Source organism: Amphiura filiformis, chromosome 18 (genome assembly GCF_039555335.1).
Source record: "Amphiura filiformis chromosome 18, Afil_fr2py, whole genome shotgun sequence".
Lineage (NCBI taxonomy): Eukaryota > Metazoa > Echinodermata > Ophiuroidea > Amphilepidida > Amphiuridae > Amphiura > Amphiura filiformis.
In genome coordinates, this window is record NC_092645.1 from 45,485,486 (window position 1) to 45,500,787 (window position 15,302).

The 15,302-nt window shown below is 38.1% G+C and overlaps 2 protein-coding genes across 5 annotated transcripts in view; both read right to left on the reverse strand.

Moving 5' to 3' along the window:
* Positions 1-7,722, reverse strand: part of LOC140139486 (sialidase-3-like) — a 39,239-nt gene extending 31,517 nt beyond the window's left edge. The window contains exons 1-4 of the mRNA XM_072161221.1: positions 7,102-7,722; positions 3,388-3,622; positions 2,158-2,209; positions 102-272 (exon numbers count right to left, since the gene is read on the reverse strand). Of these exons, the coding sequence (XP_072017322.1) occupies positions 102-272; positions 2,158-2,209; positions 3,388-3,532 (368 nt within the window). The 5' untranslated portion in view covers positions 3,533-3,622; positions 7,102-7,722. The remainder of the gene's footprint in view (positions 1-101; positions 273-2,157; positions 2,210-3,387; positions 3,623-7,101) is intronic.
* A 1,408-nt stretch (positions 7,723-9,130) lies between these two features.
* LOC140138733 (sialidase-3-like) overlaps positions 9,131-15,302 on the reverse strand; it is a 30,007-nt gene continuing 23,835 nt past the window's right edge. For all 4 annotated transcript variants that reach the window (XM_072160492.1, XM_072160491.1, XM_072160495.1 and 1 more), the window contains exons 8-10: positions 13,548-13,681; positions 11,413-11,658; positions 9,131-9,799 (exon numbers count right to left, since the gene is read on the reverse strand). In XM_072160492.1, the coding sequence (XP_072016593.1) occupies positions 11,602-11,658; positions 13,548-13,681 (191 nt within the window). In that variant the 3' untranslated portion in view covers positions 9,131-9,799; positions 11,413-11,601. The remainder of the gene's footprint in view (positions 9,800-11,412; positions 11,659-13,547; positions 13,682-15,302) is intronic.

Here is a 15,302-nt window from a genome sequence, read left to right on the forward strand (position 1 = left end):
CGTTATGAACATTACGACGATTTATGCATTTTATACAAAATTTCGGATTTTTAAAGCACCAAGCTGTCAATATATCAATTTCAATCCTTTATTTTCTTTACCTGTAACCGCTCTGACTTGCTATAATTTGCACTGGCCCCCACTCAACTTTCCAGTCTTTTCTTTTTCCACGTCTTAAAATAATATCCATTTCCCCAATATCGTAATAGGTTTCTTTACGGCCTTCAGCAAAGGCAAAGAACATGTCATGGTGGTAGACTAGAGCAGGTATTCTGAAAAAAGAAAGAAAAAAGAATGTTGATAGTGTAGGTATTAGACTAGAGCAGGTATTCTGAAAAAAGAAAGAAAAAAGAATGTTGATAGTGTAGGCGAGCCCTGGAAAATTCTATATAAAACTGTGTGGACAGCAAATGTGTACTTTGTGTTGTAACGCAGGGCTATCAGCGCATTTGAAGCAGAAACTTGCTGCAACCACCCAGGAGGCTACATACGGGCCTTCATAAAATTCAGCGTAATGCTATATATAAAGAATATCTAAAATGACGTCATTTGACAACATGGTGGACCTCAAGAATGATTAATCACAGAAACTTGATGATTCCACCAGTAAGTGAAATGGCAAGTGGAATATGGACAACTGCTATTCATAAATGGTTTTTGGGTGAACCACAATTAGTCGAGGCTCGATACAGATGTAATGATATAGACGGTTTTCACCATTGTCCAGTACCGCTATATTTCTTTTTTGAACCTTTACCATGTCACCGCACATTATATGTTTGCCTTTGGTTAATATTTCAACCTTTTTTCTCCTATTTTTGAAAGATTGATCAAATATATTTTGATATCTAAAGAAACTTTAAATCGTTCACTTTAATAAACCAAAACAATTATTTCAATCGGCTCACAATTTTTGAAGATATGCCCTCTTTAAGAATTGTACCCGTTTTTCACTCTGTCCACGGATGAGGTTTGGCTACATCAAAGATTAGAACGAAAAACACGGTTAATGACATGGATAGATAATAGCATCAGGCTTTGGAACGCATTCGCTATGAGCAAGGATCACCAGCTAGCATTCGCAAGTTTACGGCGCACAAGGAGGGTACGCAATGCAATTGATGCAATGAAGACCAGGGCTGAAACCTGTATGCGTCAAGGAGGCATCCAGTTAGAGGGCAAATGAGCACAGTAAACTCACTTCAGAAGAACTAAGGACATACCAAACAACCCTTATCAGGCTACCTTTTATCCCCAATAGAGAAAATGGCATGTTATAAATAAAAAGAAAGCATGACACAACAAAGTAAGAAACGTAATAAAACAAAAAGGCATAAAAGACAAAGAAAAAAATAGTTAATTGCAAGTATATATATATATAGCAAGAGAAGTCCAATCCCACATCCATTTTGCCGATAAGTTAATGATACTTAACACAATCCATAGCCCATATGACCACCGGTTAAGCCCATTCCCTAGCTAAAGTTCTTTATTTGATATCCATGCATGATAAGTGTACCCCTTTTCAATCTTTGAAGTAGCCAAACCTCAAAGTGTTTTATTTCAAAGTTTCTGAGGTTACTTCTTCTTTTTCCTATTAGGCCTATAAATTAATGTAAAAATGTCCCCACTCTTTTCTAGCTTTTTATATAGGTCTGCAAAATTTTATAAACCCCGCTTTTGCTACGCAATTTAAACCCTTCTTTTTCGTCCTACCAGACGGGCGTGGGATACTTTTTTTAGTTTAGTTTTAGCTTGATCATGGTGTTGATGGTTGAGGAAGCCAAACAGGCTGATCACATGATGAATAGGTACCTGTATTTGACTTGACTTGAGTTGCTTCTATGCTTTTCGTTTAAATGGTCCGTGTGCTAGCCATATTGGCTTCAACATCAAAAGTCCACGTTTTGAGGTATTCAACTAAGATATATTAAACTGTTCAAAATACCACCTGTCGTAAGAAACATCTAATTAATACAAGGCTTGTTTGTTCTCATTTTTATGCATTTTTCATACTGATTCCAAATATGGTCATGACAGATTACATTTCTGAAATTCTTAAAACAAAATTTGAAACTTGTCGTGTGCAGTTGACACCCATGTGAAGAGAGTTAACAGAGTCTATGATTGTGGTTATTTTAACTTTCAGTTCCTTACCTTGTTGTATTGTAGATTGTATTCGAGACATTCATATCTTGATAAAATAATACTGCAATAAGAAGAATATAAAGTGTAATAAATGAAATATGACTTGACCGGGGGCACTCACACAAATGGTCAGAAACGGGAAGGGGTGGTATTTTTTAGGCAAGGCAAGTTACGCTAGTGACGCGTTTAGGGTCTAAAAAAACTGAACAACAAAAGGGTATTTTTTTTTCATTTTTGCTAGCCCAAAAACTCATTAGGGGGTAAATTACCTTATTAAGGGCCTAAATTTGCTGGTAGGGTAGAACTCAATTAGGGGGGTATTTTAAGAAAATTTGGTTACGCATGCGTACACTATCATACTTGGGTGGCCCCCGGGGGACTTGACTACCATTTCAGAATGTTCCATTTGTATTAAAAGCACAAGAAATGTTTTTACCTCTATTGTATTTTCAAAGAGTTTAACACATAATTAAAAAATAGAATACAGTCTGACCCGATCGACAACCTCATCCCCCACTTTACATCCTTAAATCTGAGATTTTGATATCAAATGACAGATTTTATTTTTCTCATTATCCCAATAACATTTAAAAAAAAATGGTAAAAAGTGGTGTATCACCAGAACCACTGAAGGTATATTTTATGGGACATTGTTGCATTTTTGTTTCAAATATCCAACTAACTATGGAAAGGTGTAGAAATATAATTAGGGGGTCTTTATGGAAAGGTGGAGCAGTATAACCAGGGGGATCTTTGTGAAACATTGGCGTAGGTAGGGGTTGTGGCCCCCGGGGCCAAGGATACATAATGACGCCCCCATTCTTGCAACAACTATGCGGGAAAAATGCACAAATACTACTAAGTAATTTAGGTTAAAACGTTAACGCGCGACAATTTTGGCCTTCATCGCTTGGAGGGGGCGCAGAATCGATGCTGAATTGGTCAATTCCGCCCACTCTCAAGGCGCCACTTAGGGCATGTGCCCCCCCCCCCCGTTGCTACGCCACTGTTGTGAAAAGGTGCAATATAATCTTTATGGAAAGGTGGAGCAATATAATTAGGGGGCTTTTATGGAAAGTTGGAGCAATATGATCAGGATCGAACTATGAAAAGGTGGAGCAATATAATCAAAGGAGGTTCTTATTGAAAGGCGGAGCAATATAATCAGGGGTCTTTATGGAAAGGAGGAGCAGTATAACCAGTCAATCTCCAGGAATTATGTAACTCATTATTGCTTACCTTCTGCTTCTGTTTCTACAGGGGTTGCCCGTTTATAACCTGTAGCCCCTACATCATCGCTGACACCATATATCAACGATACCAATAATACCAATAATACCAACAATCCACAGCTTAGAATAATGAGTAGCAGCTTGGTTTTCATGCTGATGATATGGGGCTGTTTCTAATTTTGCCTTTTTAATTTATATAGTCTTGGTGGGGTTCCTCTTGTTTTAACATACCAGTTGTGATACTGCAGATTTAATGTGGAAAATATCAAGATCCAATGGAAAATATCAATGTACTGGTTTATACAATACATACAGAATAAAGTTACATGATACACAAAGCTTCAGGACGACCCGCCTCAGGTAAAAACTCGTCCCAATGCTACAAAGTGGTCCCGTGGACCCATCTTGCCTCAGTGGCAAAAACTTGCCTCAGTGTTAATTTTGATAAAAGGTATTGATTACCTACGCACAGGGTGTCCCATAAAAAATTACCGGGCGAATGAATTTTAACATAAGTCGATCGAGAAACTGGCATCCGAATTAAAATATCATAAAAAAGCAGCACGCACGGTAACCCATTTTTTACTATTACTACTTTAACTATACTGCTATAAAATGACTTCATGTTTTGTCATGGTAGTGGAATTCGCCAGGTTTTACTGTACGGTGAATGAAACACTCGGGTCGGGCCTATTATTTTGGGTCGGTCTGGTTACGTCATTGTTTTGGCCAGGAGGGGTTTCTGTCCATTTTACGCTAAAATAACAAGGTGAAGTGAAAGAAATCCCACTGGTTATTTTGACTCCACTGGCCCCGGGCCCACTGGTTAATATGGTGTGCTATGCGGCCCTAATTTAGTATTAAAATGATGTAACTCAAAGATATACTTTTTACCTAATCAAGTAATTGGATAGCAAATAGTTTAAAAAGGCCCTCCTCTTTTTTTGTTGAAAACCCAGATGAGAAACTTTTTTTAAATTTTTACTCGGCCACAGATACATATCTGGACACTTGGAGAGAAAGGGCACACAAAGCTTCTTAAGAACTTTCAGCACAGTCTTAAGGGACCGGATAGCAACGTTTACACAGTATTTTGTGTGTGACCCGAGAGTACATTATACACAACAAATTGCATTCGAAGAATGTCCAATACCTGATATCAAATAATTTTGATTAAAAAAAAAAGTCGCGATATAATACAAAAAATAGATATTTGTTATATTTTTGACATTTAACAGTCCTAAAATTTATAAACCTAATGATATAAAAACACCTAGGCCTAAGATTTTTATGGGAAAAGTATATCATCAATTCGAAATGTGAAACCTTTCAAATAATGGATGGCCTTTCCACCAAGCTACATACAATTTAAAGGTCCATGGGGGCCAAAAGCGGCAAATTTGAAACTGAGATAAAGGTAAAAATATGGAGTAAAAAAACAATAAAATACATAAGAAAATAGGCATCTAAAAACTTCATAAGTTTAGAACCACGTATGCTAGGCCTTTGGTAATTTCAGTAAATGTAGTCTATTGTATGTATATAATGTAATAATTACAATAACTCAATTTTCAAAAATGCCTCCTTTGGCCAACATGGACCAGATCGTGTGATAGGCCCTAATATATTTACAAAGTTTACTTCGAGGACTTTTAAAAGTCAAAAATATAAATTTTTAATAAATAAATGTTTATTAAATTACATAAGTCAGGCTATAGCAAGAATCTTTACTTCCTAGGCATCTTTGCAAACATGTTGACCAGTGGTTTATGATCAGTGTGAACTCTGACCTTCGGTCTTCCATGTAGATACCGATCAAATTTCTCGCATGGTAAAACAATTTCCAGACACTGTTTCTCAATCTGTCCATAATTCTTTTCTGCTGACAAAAGTGCTCTAGAGGCAAATGCACCGGTATAGCATTCATATCTACATACTAACAAAGTATGATGTTTTGCATAACTTTTATTTTGCATAAAGAAACACCGCGCGATGTGTGTTGTATTTAGTAAGGGTGCATACCATCCCGGGCATACCATGTGTTTGAACATGAGGTATACTAGTCTCAGGTTTGACCAAGAACACTAATTTATGCAGGATACACCCCATGCAGCCTACGCCTATACGGTAGGTCTGACCAAACACGGAGAAGCTGAAGGTCACTCTGTTATTTATCTTCTACCTGACCAGCATGCAAATCCTCAGAATTTAGACAACCGCAGGTCAAGGCCGTGTAGGCCCTATGTGTTGTTCGGTATCGGCCGCTTTAGGGGCAGAATGGATCCATACGGTCACTGTTCTAATATTCTCTACTTTCAAAGAATGATTTATATTATATGTAGCCTAATACTTTAGGATTGCGGAGACAGATACAGATATTGCTAATTCATTTGTTACATACACAGTCCGCTATATTTTGCCTTTTAAAATATAAGTTACAAATCATTGTGACATGCGCCCTTATTCACAAACACGAACTGCGCGGGGTTTCCCAGCAAAAGTATGATATTTTGCATATGCAAAACTACATATTTTGCCGAAGTATGTATTTTTGCATATGCCGACATACTTTTGGAAAGTATGTAATTTTGCATATGCAAAACTACATACTTTTGGAAAGTATGTAATTTTGCATATGCAAAATATCATATTTTGCAGAGGTATGTGGTTTTGCACGCAGCAACGGGCAAATGCACCAACCCTGTCTTCCTGAAGAAGCGTTGTAGGCCCCTACCTAGATCTTTCTCTGGTCGAAGCATCGCATTGGATTTTGACCTCTCATTGGATTTTGAGCATTCGTTACCAATTCCTTGATCTGCTCCATGGCTTTGTCGTGGTGGAGTAGCCACACCCACACATCCTTTTTGTCAGTTAATCTGTCAGAGCTGAGGTAGGAATTTTGCAATACAAACCCTATATGCTCTGCACAGGACATAGGCACAATATTTCCTGTTTGTGAACTTAAAATGTTAAAATTTGTGACAAAATGCACTTTTTTTTATCAAAATTACTCGACGACTCTTTGGAGAACCACTGGACCTATTCTGAAGTGCTAGGATCATTCACAGTTAGGTTAATTTGAAGAAAAAAAAATACAAAACAAAATACGAGAAAATTACTGTTTGTTAATGTTATCCCTAATAATTATACAAATCATTAACTATAATATGTTTACCTCTTCATCTATCGCATTATTATAGATGCTTTGGTTTTCCATGCATTTATGCGTGTCCTTGCACCATATGGCCTATTTGCAGAATACAATATTTACATGTAGGCCCTATTTAGTTATTTACCGGTAGCATCCATGCATCCATGATAACTCGAGCATCTGTGAGCGCCCCGGGTGAGCGCTTGGCCTACGTGACAGGGCCAGGTACCAGGTTTCATATTACCGAGTGCAATATCCAGGGTATCATTTCACTCCGCAGGTTGATAAATGATTGGGAGTCTGGGGGTCCAGATAAGTTCTATGACCCGGCCCCAGTATATTCATGACCCACGGCCACCCCTTCTGGGACCAACCGGATGTCTCCGGGAGACCTCCCAGTAATGGGGATAGTAACTCGGAAGTATCCTGCTAGCGGGAGACTTTGGGATAGGGCCTACTTCACAAGATCTCCGGAAACTTTTTTTTGGCTAAAAATACAATCTGGGAATACAATACTATTTCTATTTAATGGAAATGTTACAATTTAGCTTTAACATTACCGGTACTTACCTCTCATATGCATTAATTCTGTCATTTTACCAATCCGCAATTACGCATGCGTTGTATTACCTACGAGCTTAACGTAAGGGTGCACACCTCCTAGTAAGTTCCGGTGAAATTTTTTTTGAGGCATCAGTGATTGTAATTTGTAGTAAATTGAACTTAGCTGGACCCCCAGGCTCGCCGGATTATTTACCATGGCAACCTGTTGAGTGCTCGGGACCTTTATAATGTCGATACCCTGGATATGATTACACTGGGTAATATATAAAACCTTCACTCTGCCCTGCCCCGGGGCCCTGCCAAGTAGGCCAAGCGCTCAACAGTCTTACAGATTGATGCTCATCATGGATGCTACATACCTTTCTTGAGAAAAGGGCATTTTTGTGATTTTTCTTGTATTGACGACAATGTTAATGTTATTTTTGTTTTGATTCGTTTGTCAAAATGGAAACTCGGGTGGCTTTCAAAATAGAGTATCATGTGTCCACGGCCATGATGATTAAGATAAGAAAGTTTCCCGGAAAGTTTGAAATTGACGATAAAAATCCCTCTTATTGCCATTATATACCAAGAGAGATTTTCCAATTCAGAACAAAATATTTGAACCGTATTTTACGAAAATTTTGAATTTTCTCAACTACACACATATTACCCCCCACACACACACACACATAATCATCCTTAGCGACTGCGATTGAACATGAGAGTCTGTGATCATCATTTGCGTGTTAGGTTTTAGAATCTAATTAAATATTGACAACTAATTGATCATTGATTGTCGGTGATCGACTGTCTATTACCCCTCCCCCTCCTCCCACCACCACCAACAACTCAAACACTGCTTAACAACGACAGTTATTAAGCATAATGAATTTGAAAAACGATTTTTAAGAAAATTTATTTTCGGGTGCTAAATTTTTTCTTGAGAAAAAGGTATTTTTGTGATTTTTCTTGTATTGACGACAATGTTAAAGATATTTTTGTTTTGATTCGTTTGTCAAAATGGAAACTCGGGTGGCTTTAAAAATAGAGTATCATGTGTCCACGGCCATGATGATACAAAGTTTGAAATTGACGATAGGTTTTAGAATCTAATTGAATATTGACAATTAATTGATCATTGATTGTCGGTTATCTACTGTCTATTACCCCTCCCCTCCCACCACCACCAACAACTCAAACACTGGCACTGCTTAACAACGACATCTACCTGAATATATTTAGCCACAAACTTAACCATCATTATGGTAACAAATTATCTAGACTAGAGGTACATGTATATGAGCAACTATATTTATTCTACACATTTTATGCTCGTAAACCACTTAAATTGAAGGTACTCTCAATCTCTGGAACATTGCTCCTTTATCAATAATATTATTTATCAATTTCTATGTTTCTTGCACAATCCCAACTATTTGGCGGGATGCCGTTATTTTGAGGGCTCCTTCCTGTTATTTAGCGGGCTACATCCCGTAATTTTTCGGGATCCCGTTATTTTGCGGGATGTGTCATCCCGTTATTTTGCGGTATGAGTCATCCCGTTATTTAGCGGGCTCCCATTATTTTGCGGGACGATGAGTCCTCCTATTATTGCGGGATGACTCATACCAGGATGTGCGCCCATAGTCCCATACTCAACACAGACTCCATCCACGCTTTAGCGGGCCCCCAGCAGAGCCCAAAATTGTACATAAAGAGCAGTGGACCAGAGTTGAAATTCATTCAGAGCTTGGCTTTTGACCAGAAAACATCTATGTCACTCTGTATGTAGATACACTGAACAATAATAACTCTATATAGTAACACACAGCTTGTGTGTGAGACTTATTTTCTAGTCATTCTCTTCCCAAGAACTCAACAATAGATTCCATAATACATTGGAACGTTGGGAAAAGGTTAAAGGGACCTCGACTATTGTCTGAATTAAGGTAACGAAGTGTTTTTCCATGGAATCAAGTAAGCCCATCCAAAGTGACTTTGTTAAGTGCCCTGCATTAGTACAAAAAAGAACAAAATCAAAAATGCAAAAAAGCACTATGCTAGTTCTCTTGTTCGAGAATGCGTTGTATACAAATCAATAGAGCATGCAAACGGCAACTTTTGAATTTGCATCTTCCTTCGATTTTTATCATCATGTCTTTATTTCTTTTAACTATAAAACGAGCTCTTAAAGTCGAGCTAAATATAAGTCAGTTATTGGCTGCTGCTTCCAATTATAACATTGCTGTCTTTGTTTAGGATATACAGGGGTGAACATAACTGCTACCTTAATTCTTTTGTGTACTGTATGTCATGTATGCGATGTTTAATACTGCTGCAATACTTTCGGTTTTGGTCCTCGTAAGAAATTTCATCCTGACGAAAATGGTGACGGTTCCGCTATCCCTTGCAACATCCTCTCCAAACTGAACATTTTAAATTGTATTGATTCGTACGCAAAATCATCCTCACCTCCTTCGAACAAAATTGCAAAATTTGGTGAGTAGACTCCAGCATCCGAGTCCCATGTCTCAAAATAAGCCAAGTCTGAGTAGGCACTAGCATTTGCGTGGATAACCCATGGTTTGCTCCACGTTCGGCAGCCATCTTTGCTGATTTTCACCGCCATGTTTTGTCTGAATGACGATGCTGGGTTGGAGAAGACAACCCATGTGTTGGATGGTGAGAGTGGCTGTGGGGCTGTAAATCCTATCGTGCTACCCTGTGTGAATATAAACATGGATGATAAGATTAATGACCACAGGCTTTTTCAATTAAATTAAATTCAAGCGCTATATTTCACAACTTCATATACATGATATATATGTTGCTAGAACTATATTAGAAACACAATATGAAGCAATGTACAAGCCCATAGCGGACAGTCAAATGAGATCACAGAGGAAAAACAAGAAAAGAGACAGGAAAACAAACAACTCTGGGATGGACAAAACAATACGATCAAAAATTTTTTCAAACACCCCCTAAACGAGTTTTACCCTAACAGCAAATTCAGCCCCTTAATAAGGTAATTTAATATAGAATGTACCCCCTAATGAGTTTTTGGCTAGTAAAAATGCAATAAATATACCCTTTTTGGATTCGTAATTTACCAAAAATTTGAAAAGATACCCTAAACAAGTTGTTCAGTTTCAGAAAACTACCCTTATTCTTGAAAATCAGTGTTTTTTAGACCCTAAATGCGTCACGCACGTAACTTGCCTTGCCTAAAAAACACCCCTTTTTAACTTTTTTTTGGTCACGCATTTATTTATGTGAGTGCCCCCGGATATTGCATCAACGAAAAACGGAGTTCTGAGGCAACACATGCAGAGTTACCTGGTGGGGAACAGGTTTCACAACAGGAATACCTAACAAGTTATGCTATCGGAATTGAAAAAATATATGTCATTTGTGACTTCATCAGTCTTAACGAAGGCAGTGCCACACCAATGACGATGGGAATCAATAACAAGCATTAAGGCCTCAACGATTACACTGTTGTCTGTGACTTTATCAGTATCGAAGAAGTCAGTGTTACAATAACAAACAACTGTCGGAGTCACAGTTTCGAAGAAGAAGTCTTGAAGAAATCGGAGCCACACATGACGATGGGACTCCTATATAAGACACAACGATTCAATGCTCTGGGAATTTAACTTGTCCAACTCGAGGTGCTGCACATGTGACCCAGTTTAGTGTACTCAGGCTAAAGTCGGGAGATATATACGGTACTGCTTAACACAGTTGCCTATGGATGAGATTGTCGAATTTCTGGCTTATTAAGATTGGCCATGATGTAATGTATCTTTAAATAGATCTGTCTTATAACTGGGAAACCAATACAAATGTGTGTCTGTTGAGAACACACAATCGTTTCTAAAGCTGAATTTATACTCGAACACTTTTTGCGGAAAAGTGAATCAGACCAATGGTCAGCGTACAAAATCGTCATCGTATATGAATACTGAACAAAAGCGAATGGGTAAAGACGGACGCTCTCAGTCGGTCAACGTTCACTAACAAGCTAATACACAATTTGCACAGATGGGTGCAATGAGTAGCCTACCTCAACTTTACACAATGACTATTTTATATAGTGGCATGAATGGTGTTCATGTACCGTTACTCAGCCAAACATGGCAGAGTAGGGCCCGGATGCAGTAAAATTTCCCTCCCAATACACAGATACAAACAGCAACTAACTATTAAAATACGCAGAAAGCCGAATCTTGGACAGCAATCCAGTTACTACGATTGTAATTGCTTTATTCCGTGTGGTAGTAACTGAATTTTTTTTGACCGAGATAATACTCGCTGTATTGTAATACACACCTGACATCCACCAGCAGTGCTTGGCCTTGTTATGTTATCTTCCAATAAGAATGGTTCCTGCAGTGTGTTGGTATAATTACTCACATAATCCGGGTCACGTATGTGATATCCTGGTTCTTGTAGTGACCACGCTAACGTAGGTGTACCGAAACTTGCGCCCTCATCATTACTGAATGCCAAAACGCGAGGCTAATCCGGATGTAGTGTCCTTGCATTTAAACAGAGTTCATTGTCAAGCTCTACTGCCTGTTTGAAGAGAAAAAATCACGTTCATTGTATGATCGAGGTATGACATACATGTACCCCTCCCGAGGTACCCCTACCTAAGGCTAAATGGAAGTTCATGGAAATGAATAGCGTAGAAATTGGAACTCATACTTCTATACGCTATTCCAATTTGGCACAATCATCTTAGTTCTTTCACCGGGCCAACCGGCATCTTCAACGGATGTGCCGGAGAAAGCGCTCCGGTGAGTGTAGCAAAATAAGTTTGCTTTCTAGTTACATATACCGCTACGTATGAATATACATCTTTATAACAAACAAAAATGGTTTGCGTCTTGTTGGGCGCACCAAGCACATCTTTATTTTTGGACAAATTTATAAACTTTATGCCTATTTTGTGAGAGCTGGTCATAGTGAGTTACGGCTTTATGGTTCTGAACCCTCGATTTGTCTCTGTTCTTAAGGATGTACCTTAATTCGTTTCGTGATACCGAGTAGCCCCCTGGAAATTTGAACTTTGAAACTGAAAATCACAAAATCATTTTCAGCATTATTCTATAATTGAAGACCGAATTAAAAAGACTAGTTTGCGTATGACGTCCTCTCAAGCAGACCAAAAATGCCATACTGCGCAGGTCAGCAACCAATCATGGCGCACCTTTGTCATGACGTCAGACGCAAACTAGTCTTTTTAATTCGGTCTTTAATTCTAGTCTAGCTGGGAATTATCAGTGTGGCTATTGTCCAAGGATTAATGACTGACAACTCATTTGCAAAAGTTTTGTGGTAGCTTTTTCACTGTGATTTCAACATAACAAAAATAACTCCTTTCAGTGCTTTTCCCGTGGTATTGCATACCTGCCAACCCTAAAACCTCCCAAATAGGGACAAACAGGAGTATATGGACATTCATGAATTTCCTATACATTACTATAGAAAAATTATTGAATTCGTGTACGTCGTGGAACATTCAACTACCCTTATTACTCCGCGACTAATCATGATAATACACGAGCGTACAGCGCTACTCTACGCGTCCATATTGCGAGGTTATCTGCGTACAACAGCTTACTACGCACAGCCACGCAAAGAATATGTTCCACGATGTACACGAATTAAGTAATTTTTCTATATATAGTCATATATTGCAAAAGTAGGGACACATGACATTATTGCTCTCTTTTATCCTTTTTGTTTTAGGAAAAACCGTTGGCAGCATGGTATTATCTATAGTATAATTTTTCAGCGTTACTGTGCAGTTTCAGTGTGATTCTCAGTCTCGATATCTCATAGTGATACAACAGAGGATGATTTAAGGAAGCCCCATCATGCACTGTAAAAGTGTTATCACTAGAGTTTCAACTGCCACTTTACTTTTCAAATCCCATTGAACTCTGTGCAAAAGATGTTGTTTTAGAATTGCCCGTGTGTCGTCATTACTTGGTCGATTTCAGATCTAAAGTGATGTATGCATGAAGGATAATTCACACCTTCTGTAGATAACATAAAATGTGAAATCGACCAACTTTTAGAAGGTGTTTTTATTGTAAATATATCTGTCCAAATTCAAATTTAACCATGCACGTGTGTATGCAGTGGGCGGGCAGTGGTGTCATGTTCACTCACACAGCTGTGCTAACCGCAAGACTTGCTGGGAAGTGCTTAAATCATCCTCTGAATTGGTACTACAAATGAGGATGAATTGGGTGACCGTATTCCATTTAAAATCCACACATGTGGAAGATATTTGTAATGAATTTCAAATGGAACACACTAAGCAAAGCCATTTGAATTTCATACACCCTCCGAGAAAGATTCAATCTGAAATTTCCACAGGGGGGGGGGGGTGATTTTCAAAATTGGTTAAGCTAATTCATCCTCTGGTGATACAACAACCTGCAATAGCTTACTGTTGATTCAGTGCTAAATATAGCAATGCCGGTTGTATCTTCCTTATAGCCAAAGCGGCCTCCTGGATGCCACGTGTTACCATGATCATCACTGTATATCACATTGGTTTGAGGGAATGTCCCATTTCTAAAATCTGCAAAGTGTAAGGCATACATGATAGATGAGAAATGGGTGTTGTCTTAAGGGCTGGGGTATGAACGTTTGGACAGTATTTATTTTGGGACATTAGAGCACATCAGACATATCGAATTGCATTCTGAATACGAAGAAAGTCATTCTGATATCAAATAATTTTGATTTTTGAAATTCGCAATTTAATACACATTTTATGGCAAATCATTAAAATTGATATTTTTGATATTTAACAGTACTTGAAGTAAACTTTATAAATCTGATGATTTATACTTAAAGTGTATGTGGGTGGGATGAAAAGCCGACGATCAATTGAAAATTTTGACCTTTCGTATTGAAGATACGGATTTTTTTTTCCAAAACACCCAAAAAAATTAGGTCTTTTGGAAAAAATCCATATCTTCAATATGAAAGGTCAAAATTTTCAATTGACCGTCGGCTTTTTTCTCCTGCTACATACACTTTAAGAATATATCATTAGATTTATATAATTTACTTCGAGGACTGTTATATATCAAAAATTTGAAAAATATCAAATTTTTATAATTTGTCATAAAATTTGTATTATATTGCGATTTTCAAAAAATGAAAATTATTTGATAGCAGAAAGACATGCTTCGTATTCAGAATGCAATTCGATAGGTCTGAGGTGCTCTCATGTCCCACAAAAAATACTGTCGAAACGCAATAAACGCTCATTTTAGATCCCTTAATTGAAATGGAAAATGGCAGAAAATTAATGAATTGGCATATTTTGAACAGGTTAGAAAGCCCAGGGGGTCACTCCCATTGTGGCCTGTACACCATCTACGATAATCAACTTTCGAAAAGCACCCTAAACAAGGGCTTAACGCTTGGTTAAAACGATACCCTAAACAGGTAACACGTGCCTGTTTTCACATCTTAAACAGGGATTTTATTCCTTGCATCCTTTTTCATACCCTAAATTTCATTTCTGTAAACCCTTTTTACGCGTTTTATTATGCAGCTTTCTTGTTCGCCAAAGTCAGTAGATATCTATTTTGGTTTAAATCTGGGTAATCGGCGGCACATGAGTAACTATAATGTACTTTCGTGTAGTGCATATACAGCTGTCTTGAAACCCAAGTTGGTAAATATCTCTTTAGGGCCCATACCTATTTACCAATGCGCATCCTTCCCAAGATGCGGCTTACTGCAGTCACAATGCTTAAAAGCCCCCATTGAATGAGGAATGGGCCCTTAATATTGTATGCTCTATCATTTTGGTTTAAATCTGAGTACTAAGCCTGACTAAAACACAAAGTCTTCCCCTGACCAACATGTCCTATTAGCTACACACATCCAACACGGGTAACAGATGTACCAATAAAAGCAAAACGTCTGACCGGTAAATGCAACTTACAAGGAAACTGGGTAAAGTTCAACCAATTTAATATTGACCCCATGCCTGCTGTGTGACGAAGCCATGATGCAGTCATGTCTACAGTAGAATTCATCTCGACCTTTGCAGGACTTAACCCCATTAAAAGCTATTAAACCAAGATAACACTCATTGAAACAGCTCAACTGATTAAATCGGATCTTCTCTGGTTGTGCACAAGTGACTGTTTTCATGTGCGATATCACAATAAAGCTGGTAT